The sequence below is a fragment of the Rhineura floridana genome, chromosome 1, assembly GCF_030035675.1.
Source record: "Rhineura floridana isolate rRhiFlo1 chromosome 1, rRhiFlo1.hap2, whole genome shotgun sequence".
In the NCBI taxonomy this organism is placed as follows: domain Eukaryota; kingdom Metazoa; phylum Chordata; class Lepidosauria; order Squamata; family Rhineuridae; genus Rhineura; species Rhineura floridana.
The window spans coordinates 188,136,181-188,157,479 of record NC_084480.1 but is presented as its reverse complement, the minus strand read 5'-3'; the positions used below and the strand labels follow the sequence as shown (position 1 = coordinate 188,157,479).

Here is a 21,299-nt window from a genome sequence, read left to right as displayed (position 1 = left end):
TTACATTTTAACAGAACCTTACATCACCAACTTTGATCAAATTAAATAGAATAGGACCACTTAAAATAAGGGATGGGGTGGGGAGAGAGGAGGAGAGGGCAGAAGCCAAGAAACTAACTCTGCCTATGGATATGAAGCATTGAATAGATATGTAATGATCAAATTACACCCAATACTGCATAAGGACAGAGGAGACAATCTGTTCTTTAGTGTTGGTGGTGCTATAGAACTACTGTGCTCAAGGAAGAGCGTACCAAGGAATAAAAATAAAGTTTTACTCCAATTGAAAGTGAACTAGTCCTTTGGCAGGAGGGGATTTGAAAGAGATATAGGTAGAGATATAGATGGAAGACACACTTCACCAGCAGGGAAAATTCTTTACATTTATTTTTAAATATTACCTTTCTGCAGGGGTGTTCTGGTGGAAAAAAAAAGAAGAAGGGAAAAAGACCCTGTTTTTGTGGAAGACTTTTAAAAAAATATCCTGGAAAAAATGCTTTGTTGCACAAAAGAATGAATATGCTTTTTTTACAGGAAGCGTTCTTTTAATATATTTTTTAAAATTCTTTGTGCAGGAGTGCTGCTGCATGCCTTCAGGAAAAAAGGCACCATAATTAAACATGAAACTCAAAGAAGCATTTTCTTCTGGGACGGTTTAAGAATAAATTTTATTTTTGATTTAGAAAAATATAGCACTGGTGCATTTCATCAGTAATAACAACAACAACAACAACAATAATAATAAATGCCAGTCAAAATGTTTTACTTCTGTTTTAAAAATTAAAAATGTATATGGACTGCCTTCAAGTAATTTCTGACTTATGGGGACCCTCTGAATAGGGTTTTCATGGTAAGTGGTATTCAGAGAGGGTTTACCATTGCCTTCCTCTGAGGCTGAGAGGCAGTGACTGGCCCAAGGTTACCCAGTGAGCTTCATGGCTGTGTGGGGATTCGAACCCTGGTGTCCCAGGTCATAGTGCAACACTCTCGCCACTACGCCATTACCTGCTTTCAAATTCTTGCTCGTTCATGAAGCTCACTGGGTAATCCTGTCACTATCTGTCAGCCTAATGTAACTTACAGGGTTTGTGAAGATAGAATGGGATAGGAAGATGACTTGTCTTCGTTGGAGGAAGAGCAGGACACACCTGTAATAAATGGAAATATGAGGGCATCAAGTGTTTTTGAAGGATGCCTAAATCTCCCTGGAAAAGCACCCTAATTTGAGGGCATTTTCTTGCCTGTTCACAACCCTGATCCACTGTTGCTTTGGTGCTCCTTTTAGAGAATTTTTTCCCTTCGCCCACCCAGTCAGGGATCTTGTAGTGAATCCGATGATGTCATGGCATTGTGCAGTCAATCAGATTTGGCTTTTGGGCTACATGATGGTTATGTAACAAAGGAGAAATTAAACCTGACTGTTCAGTGCATGAAAAAGTGTCAGTGGGAATTAATGACGTTTTATGATAGCCTGAAGTTCATGAGGGCAATTATGGTGGGACCAAACCTTCATTATCTTCTAATACATGTTGGTCATCTCCTTCCTATTCCTTGGTGGAGATTTCTAAAACAAGGACTGGATGTCCAGAATCAGACCTTAGAACAACGTTATCCGACATTCTTAATTTTCTTCAAAGATTAGAGCAATTTAGCTTTGGTGAGAACTTGTACCACTTTTGCTTCCTTCTCTAAAACTGACCTCTTCCTAGGTACATTATGACTTCGGACTGAGGAATATATTGTCAGTACTGCGAACTTTGGGAGCTGCCAAAAGATCAAACCCCGATGACACGGAATCCACTATTGTAATGCGTGTCTTGAGAGACATGAATCTTTCTAAGCTGGTAAGCCTGAAATAGACATGCCTGTGCACTAAAAACATCTTGGGGGGCTGTTCTTCACGTGATCCTCAGGTGAAGCAGACAGGGTGTGAGCAGCCACTGGGGTTTGGCATGTCATTGTCCTGCCTCCCCGATGATGCTGGGGCCATCATAGGCTGGATGCCTGCAAGTGATGCTGGGACTGGGCATCAGGAGTCTTGGGGCTGCCTGAATATGGACTGGGGCTACTGGCTTGGCAGGGAGACTATGGGAGTATGGCTAGCCCAGATATCCAGAGGTATGTAAGCCTCAGCTAGAAACAATGTGCTGGGAAGAAGGTGGAGGAGCGCAGGAGCATGTGCAAGGAGGGTAAGAATAGGAGATTGAGCAAGAACTAGGAAGAAACAGAGGAGACTGGCAGTGCAAGAGATTAGATAAGAGAAAGGGAACACTGGAGATGACAGATACAGGGAAGAGCAGGGGCATAAAGTAGAGAAAACAGGAAGGGAGGAAAAACTGAGGCTGGAGAACAACAAATCCACCCATAGGAGGAGGAGCAGGAGAGGAAAGTTATTGAAATCATATATTGGAGCTGTGGGAGTGGGCACCTCTAGGCCAGCCATCTTGGAGAGGCCCCATCTGCATTATACATTTAAAGCAGTATTATACCACTTGAAACAGTTATGGCTTCCCCCAAAGAATCCTGGGAACTGCAGTTTGTTAAGAGTGCTGAGAGTTCTTAGGAGACCCCTATTCCCCTCACAGAGCTACGATTCCCAGATTTGCCTGGGAAGAGGGATTGACTGTTAAACCACTTAGGGAATTCTAGCACCATGAGAGCCAACATGATTTCCTGGCTCCGGCACACTGTATATAGATTGGGCCCCCTACATTCCTACCCACCTCCCGAAAATCTGTTGATAAGAACTGCTGCTTAGGTACATATATTATCAATATGAACAGTTATTTTGAATCCCTGATAGTAACAACAACAGACAAAAAATGATCAAAGTATGTGTGGCTTCACAACATTGTTGACAGAACCCACTCATAGCCTAACTTAGTTCACAGTGTTGTTGCAAAGATAAAAAGGGGGAGGGAGAACTCAGGAAGAAAAGTGAGGTGTAAATGTATGTCATATTCACAAATGATGCAGTAAGGGGAGAAAACATGCACAATGACAGCCCCCAAATTGCTTAATGGCAACTTTCCACAGTCCAGATATTTTACAGCAAATTACCAAACCTTCCCTTAAAAAAAAAAAAAGTAAGCTAAGAGTCTGGGACCCCTGCTGGCCTTTCTGTCACTCTGTCGGTGGCCCTGTGAGGGTAAGAAGAGTCTCCTAACAACTCCTTAACAAACCACAGTTCCCAGGATTCTTTGGGGGAATCCATGACTGTTTAAAGTGGCATGACAGTGCTTTAATGAATAGTGCAGATGCTTCCAGAATCACAAAGCCCTGGAATAGAACCTCCAGACAGCAGTCCTGTTAATAAGAATTACTGGAATAATGGGATCTTTATTGTGGAAGCAGGGGAGATATCCCTTAAAACTCCTAGGAAATACTGTATTATCCGGCAAGGGGAGCAGTTCTTTACTGCAGGGAATAAAAGCTCATGTTTGTTTGAAAAGATGTGTCCTCTCACGACTTGTGGGAAAGGATAGAGGTGAGGGCTTTGAGGTGCTCCTCCTTCCAGAAGCTGTAACACTGAGGAAAAGGCTTTCTCTGTCATGGCACCCAGCCTCTGAAATGCCCTTCCCAGAGAAATTTGCCTGTTGCCCACTCTAATGTCTTTCCAGTGCCAGATGAATATCTTTTTACTTTTCCAGGCCTTTTTAAGTTATGGCTGAGTTTTTAGGTTTATCCCATTGCTGTGATTTTATCAGGATTTTTTTTTTGCTTTCCTGTTTTTGTTAATATTGTTTTTGGGGTATATTTTACATTTTTGTTGTTAATATGCTTATTTCTGTTAGTTGCCTTGGAAATAGCAATTCTGTAGGGTGGCATATCAAATGAGTGAATGAATACTTTGTGCAAATTCTGTCATTTGGTCTGTTGGAATGCTGAATGGAGAAATAAGTTAGAATAAGTAAGCATTTCTTCCTTTGTCTTAAATTGTGCTTTCAAAATAAATTCTGCAACAGACAGCTACTTTTCCTTTGATTTGCTTAAACAGCTGTGAGTGTTAAACTACTGTTCTGTTGATGAATGAGCATTTCTCTATCTTTTCCTGGCTTTTTTACTTTTGTCTTCCTCCTTCTCTTCAACCATTTTCCACAGAGTTCGTGAAACAGTTTTTTCACCCACAATACACCCATCCCTATATCCATCCTGGTGTTATCAATGAGATCAGCAAAAGCTGGAAGAACCAGCACTTTTTCTTAAAACATTTTCCAAGCACTTCAGATATATTTATTTAGAGCATTTGTACCCCACTCTTAAGCCAAGAAGGCTCCCAGAGAGGCTTACCTTTGGTCAATTAAAACAAGACAGTCCCTGCTTGCAGGCTTACAATCAAAAAGACACATCACCAAAGGGAAAAGGAACAAGGAGGGAAAAGGGGGGAGAAAAAGCAAACTTGGGTGCCAATTCTTAAAGTGAGATAGTAGTTCATATAATGACGAGCTGTAAAGGAAACAGTTCAGGGGCAGGACAAACCTGATGGAACTGGTCTTTCTGCAGGGCTGCTTCCCATCTCTCTCACTGAAGCAGCCTGTTGGAATGGCTGCTATGAGCTGACAGTTGAGGGAGAGGAGGCCTGATGGAGCTGACCTTTCAGCAATAGGGTTCTTGTGCCACATCCTTCCAGACCTCTTCATTTAATGCCTCCAGACTTCATCATTTTCAACCTCTTCATTTAACGCCCCCAGACTTTGAGTTTTTTTGAGGCGTTTTCCTTACTTTGGCTGTTTTACTTTTTCTTGCACTGTTCTTTCTCTTGCATGTCAGTGTTCCCCTTTTCCCTCTCCAGGCTGCTGAGCCTGGAAACTCTGTAGTATCTGTGCCAGCAATGCAATGGAAATGTATATATATTGGTGAGTTAAGGCTGTCTTCTGTAGTACAAAATAGTGACTTATTTATTTATTTATTTTTATTTATTTAATTACATTTCTAGACCGCCCTATAGCAGAAAGCTCTCAGGGCGGTGTACAACAAATAAAATCACAATTAAAATATGAGCAAGTGTGGAAAATATATATATATATATAGTACAATTATAAAACATTAATAAAATTGCCATTGAGATTTATAAATTAAGATCATATTAAGTTTAGAATGTTAAATTTAAAATATTTAAAAATTTACAAAATTTAAAAAGCCTGGGCGAAAAGGTAAGTTTTTACCTGGCGCCGAAAAGCTAACAGAGAAGGCGCCAGGCGTATCTCATCTGGGAGGGCATTCCATAGTTCGGGGGCCATCACCGAGAAGGCCCTAGATCTAGTTGTTGATCTCCGGGTCTCTTTATGGGTTGGGACCCGGAGAAGGGTCTTCGACGTCGAGTGTAGTGAACGGGTAGGTACATAGCGAGAGAGGCGCTCCATCAGGTATTGCGGTCCGATGCCGTTTAGGGCTTTATAGGTAAGAACCAACACTTTGAATCTGGCCCGGAAACATATCGGTAGCCAGTGCAGCTGCGCCAGGACAGGTGTTATATGGTCAAATTTCTTTGTCCCAGTGAGAACTCTGGCCGCAGCATTTTGCACTAGCTGAAGTTTCCGAACCGTCTTCATAGGTAGCCCCACGTAGAGTGCATTACAGTAGTCCAATCTAGAGGTTACCATAGCATGGATAACTGAGGCAAGATGCTCCTTGCTCAGATAGGGTCGTAGTTGGGCTACCAGCTGAAGCTGGTAGAATGCATTCCGTGCCACCGAGGCTACCTGAGCCTCAAGTGACAGGAGCGGATCTAATAAGACCCCCAAACTACGTACCTGTTCCTTTAGGGGGAGTGTAACCCCATCTAGGACAGGTCGAACGTCAACCATCTGGGCAGAGGGTCCTCCCACCAACAGCATCTCAGTCTTGTTAGGATTGAGTTTCAGTTTATTAGCTCTCATCCAGCCCATTATCGCGGCCAGGCAGCGGTCTAGTACATCAACAGCCTCACCTGACGAAGATGAAAAGGAGTAGTAGAGCTGCGTATCATCAGCATATTGCTGGAAACGCACTCCAAAACTCCTGATGACCTCACCCAGCGGCTTCATATAGATATTAAAAAGCATGGGGGACAGAACTGAACCCTGCGGGACCCCATATTGGAGTACCCAGGGACTCGAGTAATGTTCCCCCAGCATCACCTTCTGGAGACGATTCCCGAGATAGGAGCAGAGCCACCGCCAAGCAGTGCCTCCCAATCCTAAATCCGTAAGTCGCTCCAGAAGGATACCATGGTCGATGGTTTCAAACACCGCTGAGAGATCAAGGAGAACCAACAGAGTTACACTCCCTCTGTCTTTCTCCCGACAGAGGTCATCATACAGGGCGACCAAGGCCGTTTCTGTACCAAACCCCGGCCGAAAGCCCGATTGAAATGGGTCTAGATAATCAGTTTCATCCAAGAGAGCCTGGAGTTGGCGAGCGACCACACGCTCTAGAACCTTGCCCAGGAATGGGACATTTGCTACTGGCCTATAGTTGTCCAAATTATCAGGGTCCAAGGAGGATTTTTTTAGGAGCGGTCTCACGACCGCCTGTTTCAGGCAGGGTGGGACCACTCCCTCTCGTAAAGAGGCATTAATCACCTCCTTGGCCCAGCCGGCTGTTCCATTCCTGCTAGCTTTTATTAGCCATGAGGGACAAGGATCCAGAGCAGAAGTGGTCGCCCGCACCTGTCCAAGCACCTTGTCCACATCCTCGAGCTGTACCAACTGAAACTCATCCAATAAAACAGGACAAGACTGTGCTCTGGACACCTCATTAGGATCAACTGCTACAATAATGGAGTCATATAGCAGCATATTGTTATTAAGGACCTTAATGAAACTAAGCATTATATTATAGAAAGTGATACTTTTTCTGTTAACATTTTTGTTACGTTTTGGCAGATTGATGAAGATGAACCCTTATTTTTGAGTCTGATTGAAGACCTTTTCCCAAGTATTCAGCTTGACAAAGCGGGCTATCCAGAGCTCGAAGCTGCCATTAGCAAACAGGTAATGATAACAACTGTTTATATACTGTTTTTCAGCTTGACAAATTAAGCTAAATTAATGAATCCATTGGGGAAAAATGCATGGACTGCAAATTCCCAATGGAAAGAAATGAGTGGGTGCTTTGTCAAAAGAATGATTAAAAATCCTAGGAAGGAAATTCTTCACTTTGGTTTATAAATGAATTTGCCAAACAGTACATGCACACACACACAGTCTCTCCCTCCCTCCCTTTCACTCCCCCTCCACAAAACCCAGAAAGCCTATGCTAGGACAGGAAAAAGTGCCATGCACTTGAATCTCATGTTTGCAGGTTTTTTATTTTCCCCTTACTTATCCAAGAAATTCAAGGGTTACAACATCTTTGTATCAGAGTATGTAACTCACAAAGGTTCTTTTATTTTGCCAGCTGAAGGGCAATAGGATTTGTTGAAAGTTCTGACATGCCAGCAAAACAGCAAACACTGTTGTTGCTGTGGCAAATTTGCCGATGGAACTCTCTGGATATGCTGGTGGAACCTTCCGTTGGTGTAGCCTTTTTCACTGGTGAAAATAAACTGGCAGAACGGCTGGGAAAGGGTGGAGTCATGGGCAGGATGGTGTCATTAGAGGGAAAGAGCACATGCCATATACTCATCCAGACCATGTCCATAACCCCAGTGATGGCACAACTGTTCACTAGCCCTGGATGTGGCACAAAGAATTTCCTTCCCATTGACTTAAATGGAAGTGTGAGCGTTTTAAGTGGTCAACAAGCTGTGTAGATCAGTGTTTCCCAAACTTTCCCCCCCATGTACCAGTTGAAAATTGCTGATGATAATGATGTTTCTGCCTGTTGTATCAATCGTAATGCACAGGGCTAGATACTGTATGATTTTTAATTGTATTTTTACAGACATGCAGCAGTGGTCAGCAGAATGAAGCCGTGGTCCCCAGACCACAGTTTAGGAACTCCTAGTGTCAAAGAAATGATCAATAACAATATGATTCTTCATGATCATGGCAGGTTGAAGAGGCTGGCTTAATTAATCACCCCCCATGGAGACTGAAAGTTATCCAGCTGTTTGAAACGCAACGGGTGAGGCATGGCATGATGGCTCTAGGTCCCAGCGGTGCAGGGAAAACTACATGCATCCACACCCTGATGAAATCCATGACAGGTATAGAAAACATGCTCCCTCACAGGATCAGTAGAGCAATGTCTTGTCTTTGGATATAACTGGGACAACATGGGTTAGTATTAAGGAAACATGTTGGATCCCATTATTCAAGTCTTACCCAACTAATAAGTATTTTAAACAGATTCTAAAGATACTGAGGTTTCTTTGTTTTGAGGAATTGTGATGGTATTCTTGACATGGTGACAGGTGTCAAAGTCACTTACGTCCAGTTGTGCCAATGGCATATTCTAGGAAATGGAACAGTTGACGGATAGTTAACAAGGAAGTTGAACCAAGCTCCCTGAAATTAATTGTGTGTGTGTGTGTGTGTGTGTGTGTGAAGAAATTAATATAAATTATATAAAAAAGAAGTCAGTTACTACAGCAGCAACAGCAGAATTGAAACAAATCATTGTTACTAAGGGTTATACAGCTACGAGAGTAGCTGTATACTACAGCGAGCACAGATTTTTCACATTCTGCCATGTTAAATTGAAAATAACCCCTATGCCATTCTGCTGCTTCCCATAGGCTGATTTCAAAACAAAATCTTACAAAACTTATAGTCCTGAAGCATTTGCTTAATAACCCTCTTAAGTTTTCATGGTGATGCACAAAACACTCAGAGAGAATCCAGAGTTCAAAGTGTAAAACAAGAGTAAAAGAATCCAGACCCCTGTTAGACTTTTTTCTATCAGTGGTGTCATAATTTGTTGAAATTAATTAAAAATCAGCCATGTTCACAGAGTACCAGTAATCCTGTTGCTGACCTTGCCCCATACTCTGACCTTCACCTTCTGCACTTTAAAAGTTAAAAAAAATGCCTGGCTGATTTTTAATTGATTTAAGAAATTTAACATTAGAGTCTATTATAACGTCGGCATGCTCAGTAAGAACCAACTGTCAGTGTTCTAAAAGCCAGACTAACAGCTGTTTGGCTTGGCTAGCCAGGGGGCCACACCCACACCAACGTTTATTCCTCTTTAAACAGTAATGGCTTACCCCAAAGTATCTTAGGAAGTGTAGTTTGTGAAGGGTACTGAGAGTTGTTAGGAGACTCCTGTTCCCCTGACAGAGCTCCAATGGCCAGAGTGGTTTAGCAGTCAGCCCCTCTTTCCAGAGAATTCTGGTGATTGTAGTTCTGTGAGTAGAATAGGGTGTCTCCTAACAACTTACAGCATGCCTCACAAACTACTTGGGGAAAGCCATGACTGTTTAAAGTGGAATAAATGTCTGGTGTGGATGTGGCCAGGGACAGCTTTGCTTTAAATTAGGGTGGGAGACTACATGTTTCTGCTGTAGAATAAAAAGGTGAGGGAAATCCTGATAATGATACTGTTAACAGTATTTTTCTTTTGGAAATTAAAGGACTTTCCCTCTGCTCAGTGACCACCCACACAATCTCCCCTCCCCCTCTCCCTCCTTCCTCCTACACTTCCCTCCTCCTCCTCTCCCTGCCCCTCCCCAAGGTCAGTTTCACCTGTCCTAAGCATGATTGCACAGGAGTAAATGCCACTGAACTCAATAAGCAGGCAAATTATCAAACCGACCCTCCCCTCGTCCCCCCTCCTCCCCCCTCCAATTCCTTCCCCCATATGCTCAGAGGCACATGTTACCAAATTCTTCCAGGCTATACAGGGAGTGGATAGGGCTGGGAAAGGCCAACTTGTGTTTGCCTTTTTACAGATTTGTAGGACGGCGCAATATCTCAGAGAGGAGGTCAGATCTTCTGCTCCCCTGGTGCATTCACAATAGCTGCCCAATTTCCCTGCTTTTTAAAGTTTGATAGAAATATCTGTGGGCTCTAGGTATGTTCTTAAACTGCAAGGATTTTTTTTGCCTATTAGTTAATTATATGAAAACTGGAGAGTGTGTGGGAATAGTACCAGTGAATGGATGATGGGAAGAAATCTGTGAATAGGTAAACACTCTTTTATTGTATTAAAACACTTTAAAAAAATGCCTGGCTTCATATACAATAGAAGTTGTCCCACCAGAGTACTGTCAGTGAATATTCAATATGTCCTTTAGCTCCTATCCAAATGGCTGATTTTGGCTAGGTTGGCTGGATACATTCTGAGATGGGTTGGATTGCATGTTAAATTCACAGGATGAATTTAACAAGAGGAATGGATGTCAATATACCCTTGATCCACAGTTTTTCCCAGGGCCACCGTAGTGGATAGCTGGTATGGCTAATAAAAAGATGAGGCATGCTCATTACTGGGAAAGTTTTTTTCCCCTGTGGAAGACTCCCTTCTCCCCTCCCTAAAAGAAGGACTCTGTACTCAGAGTTTGTGATGAAGCTTGCAAGTGAGAAACACTGCGGTGGCAATAGGTAGCAAAAGAAGAGACAAAACTCTTAGCTAACAGCACAGGAAATGCCCATCAAAGCAATTGGAAGGATTTCCACTTAGAAACAGGAAGCTGCCTTATATTGAATTAGATCTCTGGTGCGTTATCTGTGTTGACTGGCAGCGATGCTCCAGGATGTCAGGCAAGGAGTCTTTTGCAGACCTATCTGGAGGTGCCAGGGATAGAACCTGGGACCTTCTGCGTGTAAAGCAGATGGGCTGCCACTGCGCGACATCCCCACTTAACTCCCTTACACCTGACCATGTACATGCAGGCTTTTCAGTTAACATACCACCTTAGTCACAATTTAGATGATTGTCTTTTCAGTGAGGTAATTTCAGTGGGGTAGAGAAAGCTCTATCTTTTCTCCACTGCATGCTTCACCTCCTTTTCCTCTTGTGGAGATGTGAGATTATAAACCAGTCATGAAGAAGAGCAGCCCAGTTGTGTTAGGAATGTTTTGTGTCTACCTTAGATGGTAGTGACCTCATTGCTGACTTCATAATGCCAAGCTTTAAGCTGATAGCTTTTCAAAGTAGCTGTGCATTTTAAAGCCTAACTTTCTTCTGTGCCCCAGAAACAAGACAATATTCTTGGACTCCATAGTTCTTTGGGGATGTTGACAATTGTTAATGCTCACTGGGATTTGCACAAGTTCCGTAAGAACATACTAAAAAAGGTGTTTTTGCCAGAATGACACTGAAGACTTTTAGAGTTGTAAGGGGTAAAATGTGAAGTGGCTTTTGGGACGAGGAGGTGCCCCATGTCAGCTTGAACCAGGGAAAAGGTGGCTGTGGTGGGTTCCTATTGGTTCATGCTTAGAACATCACCAATGCAGCACTCCTAGTTCTCAGAGCAGCTTTGTAATTGTTTTTGAAATGTTCTTTAATGAGATGCAGGATGAATGAGTGCATATAAACACACAGCCATATACACATAATGTAATATATATTTTTAAAAGCTAGCAAGTTCACCTGAAGTAAGAATGAAATGAGGATCAAGTGTGAGAGGGGTACTAGCATCTAATTTAATATGCTGTGTATGTATAAACCAAGTTGTGAGGCAAAGATCACATCTTATGTTTTGGATGGAGAGCCTAAAGCCTTCCAATTGTGGCTAGATTCTGGTTTCTGTCACCACCAGCCTTATGCGAAGGGCCAGATTTGCTCACTATTACATCTCAGTAACAAAGCTAGCTTGTGTGCCTATTGATTTAAGCCCTTTAGATTTCATTTATCCTGTTTGTTTTCCATCTGTATCTTTGTAAGTAATTTTAACATTTTCAAGCAGTACAATCCATTTAAATTAAGTGGACTGCTAGATTCAGGAGCTGGAGATTGACATGTTAGTGTGATGCTATTCTATGGCACCCGAAATCATAATTGTTTTTTAAAAATCTTTTACTTCTACAGACTGTGGGCAGCCTCATCGTGAAATGAGAATGAATCCTAAGGCCATCACTGCACCGCAGATGTTTGGACGTCTTGATGTCGCAACCAATGACTGGACAGATGGGATTTTCTCCACCCTATGGAGGAAAACTTTGAGAGCTAAGAAAGGTACTTAAAATTTGAGTGTTGAGCTTTGATTAAATGAAGAACTGACACCAATGCTTCTGCCTTTCATAGAAAAGGTGCTCTGCCTTTTGCATCAGAATGCTGCAAAACATCCTGGAGACCAGAGTTTCTCCTTCTTGGTTCTGCTTGTTACTAAACCACCCCTGTTCCCTCAGCATCACAGAAGCATTGGTCCTTAGGATCCTGTAAGTGATGGGGACAGGAGGAAATAGCAGGTGAGGTTCGCTTAGAGCAGGAATGGGGCACCTGTGGCCCTTCAAAGGTTGCTTTTCTACGACTCCCATCATCCCTGATCAAGCTGGCTGGGGCTGATGGGAACTGGAGTCTGTCAACATCTGGAGGGCCACAGGTGTCCCACCTGTTTTAGAGGAAGACCATATGTTACTCAATCCCTTTCCCAGTTGTATTTATCGAACTGTTAGGATGATGTTGTGAGGCATGCTATTTTCTTGTGCCATGCACGGAGCTAGTCCCACTCTCTTTACTTTCTTAAATAGCCTGCTAGTCTGAGGTTGAACAACAGGTGTTTCCTTTGAGCCAGGGATAGCTTTCCAAGCTATCTAAAGCCTTTTATGTAAGGTACCTGAATTCCTATATAACTTCCTGCTGAGCAAGGCTTGAAAGGATCAGCTTGTGCACTTTGAATGTGGCCATTGAAAAGGAAATTAATTTTAAAGCCTTTAAGCTGTCTGAGGGCCAAAATAGATATGAAGTTAAATGAAGGCATCTTTGCATCTAACCTGCAGATTTTTTAAACATGCACATGACAATACCTGTGGGGCACAGGGCTGATAATTAATGGGATCAGAGTAGGTGTGATGGAGGAATGTAACCCTTTCCTCTCCTCTTGTGGTCCTGAGGAAAGTCCCATCTCTGAAACTGGTGTTTTCTTTTAAGGAGGGAATTTCTCTATACCAGCAGAAGCTATGTAAGAGAAGATACTATATAATATTATTAACCCTCTCTAGATATAATAACAATAAGGTATAATAACCTATAATAATAATAATAGATAATATTATTAAATAATAGAAGTATTATTAAATAATAGAAGTAAATAAGATATAATAACAATAATATAATAGACAATAAGGGATGCTAAAAAAGAATTTGAGGAGCACATTGCTAAGAACATAAAAACCAACAACAAAAAATTCTATAAATACATTCAAAGCAGGAGACCATCTAGGGAGACAATTGGACCCTTGGATGATAAGGGAGTCAAAGGTGTACTAAAGAACGATAAGGAGATTGCAGAGAAGCTAAATGAATTCTTTGCATCTGTCTTCACAGTGGAAGATATAGGGCAGATCCCTGAACCTGAACTAACATTTGCAGGAAGGGATTCTGAGGAACTGAGACAAATAGTGGTAACGAGAGAGGAAGTTCTAAGCTTAATGGACAATATAAAAACTGTCAAATCACCGGGCCCGGATGGCATCCACCCGAGAGTTCTCAAAGAACTCAAAGGTGAAATTGCTGATCTGCTAACTAAAATATGTAACTTGTCCCTTGGGTCCTCCTCCGTGCCTGAGGACTGGAAAGTGGCAAATGTAACGCCAATCTTCAAAAAGGGATCCAGAGGGGATCCCGGAAATTACAGGCCAGTTAGCTTAACTTCTGTCCCTGGAAAAGTGGTAGAAAGTATTATTAAAGCTAGATTAACTAAGCACATAGAAGAACAAGCCTTGTTGAAGTAGAGCCAGCATGGCTTCTGCAAGGGAAAGTCCTGTCTCAGTAACCGATTAGAATTCTTTGAGAGTGTCAACAAGCATATAGATAGAGGTGATTCAGTGGACATAGTGTACTTAGACTTTCAAAAGGCGTTTGACAAGGTACCTCACCAAAGGCTTCTGAGGAAGCTTAGCAGTCATGGAATAAGAGGAGAGGTCCTCTTGTGGATAAGGAATTGGTTAAGAAGCAGAAAGCAGAGAGTAGGAATCAACGGACAGTTCTCCCAATGGAGGGCTGTAGAAAGTGGAGTCCCTCAAGGATCGGTATTGGGACCTGTACTTTTCAACTTGTTCATTAATGACCTAGAATTAGGAGTGAGCAGTGAAGTGGCCAAGTTTGCTGACGACACTAAATTGTTCAGGGTTGTTAAAACAAAAAGGGATTGCGAAGAGCTCCAAAAAGACCTCTCCAAACTGAGTGAATGGGCAGAAAAATGGCAAATGCAATTCAATATAAACAAGTGTAAAATTATGCATATTGGAGCAAACAATCTTAATTTCACATATACGCTCATGGGGTCTGAACTGGCGGTGACCGACCAGGAGAGAGACCTCGGGGTTGTAGTGGACAGCACGATGAAAATGTCGACCCAGTGTGCGGCAGCTGTGAAAAAGGCAAATTCCATGCTAGCAATAATTAGGAAAGGTATTGAAAATAAAACAGCCGATATCATAATGCCGTTGTATAAATCTATGGTGCGGCCGCATTTGGAATACTGTGTACAGTTCTGGTCGCCTCATCTCAAAAAGGATATTCTAGAGTTGGAAAAGGTTCAGAAGAGGGCAACCAGAATGATCAAGGGGATGGAGCGACTCCCTTACGAGGAAAGGTTGCAGCATTTGGGGCTTTTTAGTTTAGAGAAAAGGCGGGTCAGAGGAGACATGATAGAAGTGTATAAAATTATGCATGGCATTGAGAAAGTGGATAGAGAAAAGTTCTTCTCCCTCTCTCATAATACTAGAACTCGTGGACATTCAAAGAAGCTGAATGTTGGAAGATTCAGGACAGACAAAAGGAAGTACTTCTTTACTCAGCGCATAGTTAAACTATGGAATTTGCTCCCACAAGATGCAGTAATGGCCACCAGCTTGGACGGCTTTAAAAGAAGATTAGACAAATTAATGGAGGACAGGGCTATCAATGGCTACTAGCCATGATGGCTGTGCTCTGCCACCCTAGTCAGAGGCAGCATGCTTCTGAAAACCAGTTGCCTGAAGCCTCAGGAGGGGAGAGTGTTCTTGCACTCGGGTCCTGCTTGCGGGCTTCCCCCAGGCACCTGGTTGGCCACTGTGAGAACAGGATGCTGGACTAGATGGGCCACTGGCCTGATCCAGCAGGCTCTTCTTATGTTCTTATGTTCTTATGATATTTGTAGCTCACACAATTACCATCACACATGCGGAAGATGGCAGCTGTGCTCATAAGCTTCCCATTGGCCCCAGCTCCCACCAGCTAGATATTGGTCAGCAAGGTCTAAAGAGGGAAGCCTGCTCTGCACATATAAGCTGCCCACATTGGGCAATCAGGGTTCAAAATCACACAGGGGGTCTGCATGTGTCGAGTGAGTTTCCCATTTCAGGCCGTCTTCCCTCCTACACATGTAGGGTGGCAGGAATGGGCAACAGGAATGTGACAGAGGGTGCCAGGGCAAGCAGTCACGGCCCTGTCCCTTCCATTGTGTGAGCTACCAATGCCTGAAGAGACCTCCTGCCTTATCTAGAACTTTACATATGGCATGAAAGAATCTGATGAATATTTTTTCTGTAACATGCTGTTCTTCTGTCTGAGAGGTGTGTGATTGCAATTGAGATAAAATGTCAATTTTGAGTTTGAGGGAATTTCTGGTTGGAAGTCAAAGTAGGGTGTCAGTGAAACTCATGTCTGCTGTCTTTCTTTGGTTTGTTTATCCTACCCTTTCTCCAATAACCTCAACAAGTGCTTTAGCTTTACAACAGTTGAGTGCACTAGTTCTGGCTGAAAGGTCGCCCAGTGAACTTCATTGTTTTGAGGGGATTTGAACGTGAAATGTACTTAGCCATGCATGATGTTCCCCATTAGATCACATTGGTTGTACCTAAGAGGTCAGCAGACTGCATTTGTTAAATAAAGAAACGGCATCTTTTGTGTACTGTTATTTATATCCTGTATTATAACCTGAACAGGTATCTTGACCATAATAAATATTATAAATGAGATGTTCTGTATCTCTTAGTCATGGTTAACTCTATGCAATGATGTCAAAGCATTTCAGGTGATTAACCTTGCTTGATGTATTACAAAATAATATCTTTACAAGAAATGCTTTTTTTTTTGTTAACCTTTGGGTTATAGGGGAGCACATCTGGATAGTTCTTGATGGTCCTGTTGATGCAATTTGGATTGAGAACCTGAACTCGGTGCTTGATGATAACAAAACATTAACACTAGCTAATGGAGATCGGATCCCTATGGCACCAAACTGTAAAATTGTCTTTGAGCCTCACAATATTGACAATGCATCTCCTGCCACTGTGTCAAGGAATGGCATGGTGTTTATGAGCTCCTCAGTTCTCAACTGGAGCCCTATTCTTGAGGTATAAATGTCTGCATGAGTTCCATGTGTCACTCATACTGATGAATGTAACTTGTTAATCGCCTTCAGGCCATTAAAACTCTTTTTTTAAATGGAACTGTAGAATAATCTGTAAAGTGCCATGAACATGTGCTTAGCTGGCTAATTTGAATGAGAGTTTGCCATTGGGAATATTGCCTTCATTGGCTTTGTTAGCCTGCTAAATGATTCTGCTTTCATTTTAATAGTTAATAAAATGAAGTCCTGAATCTCACTGGAGTGCTTATCACCACTGAGGCAAGCTTGCTCAGTGGTAGGGATATAGACTTCATCATGCATGTAACTTCTGTAACGTGTTGTACATGGGACTGCCTTTGAAAACTGTTTGGAAGCTTTAGAGGGTGCAGAACAAAGCTTGTCTCCATCTTTGCCCTGGTACTAGGTGGCTGAGGAAGGCTCATATTGGCCAGTTCACAAAACTTCCTAGCCTTTGCTCAGTGACGCTCCCTTCACTGTGCTGATGAGGTGAGTCAATAACTCCATGCTGATACCTAATTTCTCAAGGCCCCATTCATAAAATATATCTTCCTCAAAAAGGGGAAAATCACATGAGTTGGGGCTTCCCAAATTCAGGCACTGGCATGGAGCACCTGGCTCATTCATTACTCACATCACCTGCATGTTTTCTTCACAAAACTGAGGTGAGATGAATTATAAGCTGAGAGGTAGTGATTTCACCAAGACCATGCACTGATCATCATAGCTGAAAAGGATCTTGAGTACAGGTTTCCCATATCTATCATTCTGTGGGATGAATGTGTGATCAAATATGTGTTTCCACATGACCTAAACCAATGCAGTTTTTTAAAGGAATTTCAGCAGTGCCAAAATATGCCTGCTTTTTTGGGGGGGGGTTGGGGTTGGCAGTCCTTGTAACGCTGTTCATTAATTCATTTAACATTGCCCGCACTTGCCTGTGTATGTATGCAATTACACAGATCTGATTGACCACAAAGTCTTCTAATAGAATCTCATTCACTGCCCGATCCTTAATTGGGTGTTATCACTAACATGACTAACACCTAGTCATCACTTACATGATTATGGAAGAATGTGCCTCTTACATAGTCTAAGGGTTTTCTGGAAATTTTTTTTTGTTAATTTCTATCTGATAATCAAAACTGGATACTATTTAGTGCAGCTCCAGTTTAAGCTGATACTGTAAATTCAAAAGTCACTTGGTTGTTCTATCCTGGTTATTACAGGGCTTCCTGAAAAAACGTTCTCCACAGGAAGCTGACATTTTGCGTCAGCTGTACACGGCATCTTTCCCAGACCTGTATCGGTATAGCATCCAGTCTTTAGAATACAAGATAGAGATGCTGGAAGCCTTTGTGATAATGCAAAGCATTAATATGCTGCAGGGCCTGATTCCTTGTAAGGTAAGCCATTCACACTTTTGAAAAATCACTTTGGGAAAACTTGCTTGTTACAGGCAAAACCTCAGTCGTGACTATAACTGGATGTGCCAAGATAAATGTGCAAATATTTCATTAGAATTACTGCTGAGGGGCCCTAGTTCAGTGGTACAACACATACTTTGCATGGCGAAAGTCCCAGGTTTAATCCCCAGAATCTCCGTTTGAAAGGATCATGTAGCAAGTGATAGAAAGAACCCTGCGTGACGCTAATGCCACTGAGATGGGACAGTATTAGGCTGAATGAACCAATGATCTGACTTATAAAAGGCAGCTACAAAGGTTCACATTTGTCATGCTGAGCTTCAACGAATGAGTCCATGTTCTTTATTGCTTTTACCTGGCTGATTAGTCTGGGAGCATAAGGTCATTCTATGGGCACATTTGTGATAAGAGGGGTGTCATTTGATTTAAAAACTCTACAGAAACAGAAAGACTGTGGGGTTCTTCACTATGGTGTAGCAAGGGGTCTCTTCCCTTCAGCAGTGAAAATCATGATCACTTGGTACTGTTTTTATTTTTTTAAAAAAAATTATGTAGTATCTATTATTTGAATACCTATATTGTTAATAAATACATTATATCACCAGCTGGGGAGGATAACCTCAGAGGGAGGCAATGGTAAACCCCCTCCGAATACCACTTACCATGGGGTAGCCGTAAGTCGGGATTGACTTGAAGGCCGTCCATTTCCATCGTACATAAATGTATGGTACACAGTAAACATTAAAACCTCAATACAAATAAAGGATGTACCAAAATACTTTTTGTAGCTCCTTGTGCAATTCAAACTCTTACTTCCTTCAATAATAATAAGGAAGTGACAAGTTTTTCCATTGGTATAAATCAACCTGCTTGAATACATCAAACACTAAAGTACCTGAAGCTATTGAAATACAAATGTCTGATTCCTTCCATAATATCAAGGAAATACATATCCCAACATTCCAGACATACACTCTATCTTGCACAAACTTCAAAAGATATTAATATCAAGAAATATGCAGCCATCTCATTCCTACTCATGCATCAATAATTTTTGAACACAATCAGTATTAAACTGGCCAGTTCCATGGGAGTGTAAGACTGGCAAGGGAGGCAGGTCAAAGTCTGGTAAAAGTAGAGGGCAGCAAGAACAGGACCTTGGATAGTTTTAAGGGGGCTCTGCTCGTTGAAGGCAGATACAGAATATGCTGTCTCTATAAGGAGCTAGAGCCAATTGAAACCTTTAAGTAGGCTGACAAGACCTGGGGTGTGGTAGACTTTGCTTCCTTGGAGTAGCTGGCTGGGTGGTGAAGTGACTCTCCCCTTATTTGCAGTCTGACCTGCAAGGTTGGGGAGACAAAGGGACTGCAGGAGATTCATCCTTTCAGTCAGAGGATGGGGGCATGTCTGTGTTCTCTGGCCAGGAGGGTCCCAAATAAGCTACTGACAATTTTCCTAGAAGCAACCTGAACCTCATTCTCAGCAGAGTCCTCTGCTTCACACTGCGAAGTCGCCAGGTCATAGGTCATGACAAAGTATTATGCTATCATGTGAACACAATTTACAACCATTCTTCAATCCATATTGCATCTATTCATGTTCGGTTTATGTCTTTCCCCTGTAAACTCTAACAAGGGTCTCCAATTGGTGATAAAATTTCCTGTCCTTATCCCCCTCCCTATCTCTTATTGGTAAATATGCTGTTAATCTAAACAGTCTAGCTGGTTCCCATAACTTTATTAGCCAAGCTTTCATAGTAGGCATTTCATTACTTCACCATTTAATGTCTAAAACCAATGGTGCTTTGCTATTCAGGAGCAGGGAGGAGAAATAACAGCAGAGTACCTGGAAAGATTGTACGTCTTCTCCCTGATGTGGAGCGTTGGGGCACTGCTGGAATTGGAAGACCGTCGCAAAATGGAGCACTGGCTTCGGGATCATGAAACTTTAAAACTTGACCTTCCTAACATCCCAGAAGGAAGTGAAGATACTATGTTTGACTACTATGTTACCAATGATGGTTAGTGAACTACTGAGAAATTGCTATGTGTGTCTAATTACTATCTTGTAAAATATTAGCATGAATAAATATTGAAGCTTTGGGGTTCTAGTTTGCTGGAGGTCACATTCAGTGAATGCCAACTGAATTTTGTTTGTTGATGACTACATTTCAGCTTTGAGTTGAAGAGCCTTCAGTATTTGAAATATCTGTGTCATTTCAATTTGCTTCTTGCCTGTCTTGAGCCTGTCAGTTCTAAGGTGCTTTGTTGACGTGACAAGATAGTAGGCTGGTGTGAAAGTAATGATAAACCATAATTTAGCATTATAAGGGTGAGTGCTTTCCCCTTCTCCCCTCTCCAAGGCCAGCTGGACCCAGACAAACTGTTGTTGATCTCAAATATGGTTAGTGAGACAAGCCAACTTCAAACCATAGTTTGTGAAGCTCGCTTGTTTCAACAAACCATAGTTAAGATTAACCACTGATTCAGGTGTCACGCTATACTGAATCTAAAAGGGAGTCAAAAAATCTCTTCCTTATGGTTGCTCCAGAGGAGAGAGGAGCAGGCAAGCCTGAGGTTCTCTGTGCCTTGTCCTTATAATGCTGAACCATGGTTTAGCATTATGTACAAAGCAGGCCATTCATACTTTGTCCTATTCTTTCAAGCTATGCCATACCTTTTATCTTCGTGGGTCATGAATGTCCACCGCACTTAAAGGCTTCACAACTTAGCTCTGTATTAAATTGGACATAGATGGCATTAGAGGTTCCAGTTACATGCCTGCTTTTGTTGATTTCAGTTGGGGAAAGCTATCAAAAATGTCTGTCAGTCTGGTTCTCTTTGACTGCCTTCTTGTGTGCTAATTATACATACATGGCATGCTGAAGGGAAATTCATTGCTTTTCCTTCTGGCTAGGCAAATGGATGCACTGGAATACTTGTGTGGACCAATATGTGTATCCTGCCAGCAACACTCCAGAGTATGGCTCCATCCTAGTGCCAAATGTGGACAATGTGAGAATGGACTTCCTTATCCAAACTATTGCAAAGCAAGGCATGGTAATTGTCTAATATTCTAGTGTGGGATTTTAATAATGCTACTTTACAAATGTTGTCTCTTTATTGTAAGTTTATGAGTCGGTTAGGCTGAAGGATGGTGACATGTTTAGGCAAAAAGTGGGCTCTGTGGCTCAATAGGGGACTGAATGTGGTTCTTCCACATCCATATCCAGTACTAGCCATTGCACTGCTGTGGCTGCCTTTCACCAATAAAAAAGCTTTACTGTAAATTTGCTGTTGCAGATAAGATCTTGGTGCTTCTTCCTGAAAATTGTCAGGCTAGTTTGCCTAGAACTGATTAACCTGTGTGACCAAATATATCAGATATTTAATTGTGCAAATGGTACAATGTGGGTATTATGCATAGCCCTAGAGGCCTGCATTCAAACGTAAGGCTGGTTATTTCAAATCAGCATTATTAATTATTTA

General features: G+C 42.0%; 1 protein-coding gene across 7 annotated transcripts in view; it reads left to right on the top strand.

Moving 5' to 3' along the window:
* The window catches only part of DNAH5 (dynein axonemal heavy chain 5), a 196,844-nt gene that overhangs the window by 98,811 nt on the left and 76,734 nt on the right, over positions 1–21,299 (top strand). For all 7 annotated transcript variants that reach the window (XM_061589366.1, XM_061589341.1, XM_061589331.1 and 4 more), the window contains 8 exons: positions 1,710–1,844; positions 6,867–6,974; positions 7,978–8,131; positions 11,899–12,045; positions 16,129–16,370; positions 17,614–17,790; positions 19,627–19,831; positions 20,728–20,870. In XM_061589366.1, coding sequence (XP_061445350.1) covers positions 1,710–1,844; positions 6,867–6,974; positions 7,978–8,131; positions 11,899–12,045; positions 16,129–16,370; positions 17,614–17,790; positions 19,627–19,831; positions 20,728–20,870 — 1,311 coding nt within the window. The remainder of the gene's footprint in view (positions 1–1,709; positions 1,845–6,866; positions 6,975–7,977; positions 8,132–11,898; positions 12,046–16,128; positions 16,371–17,613; positions 17,791–19,626; positions 19,832–20,727; positions 20,871–21,299) is intronic.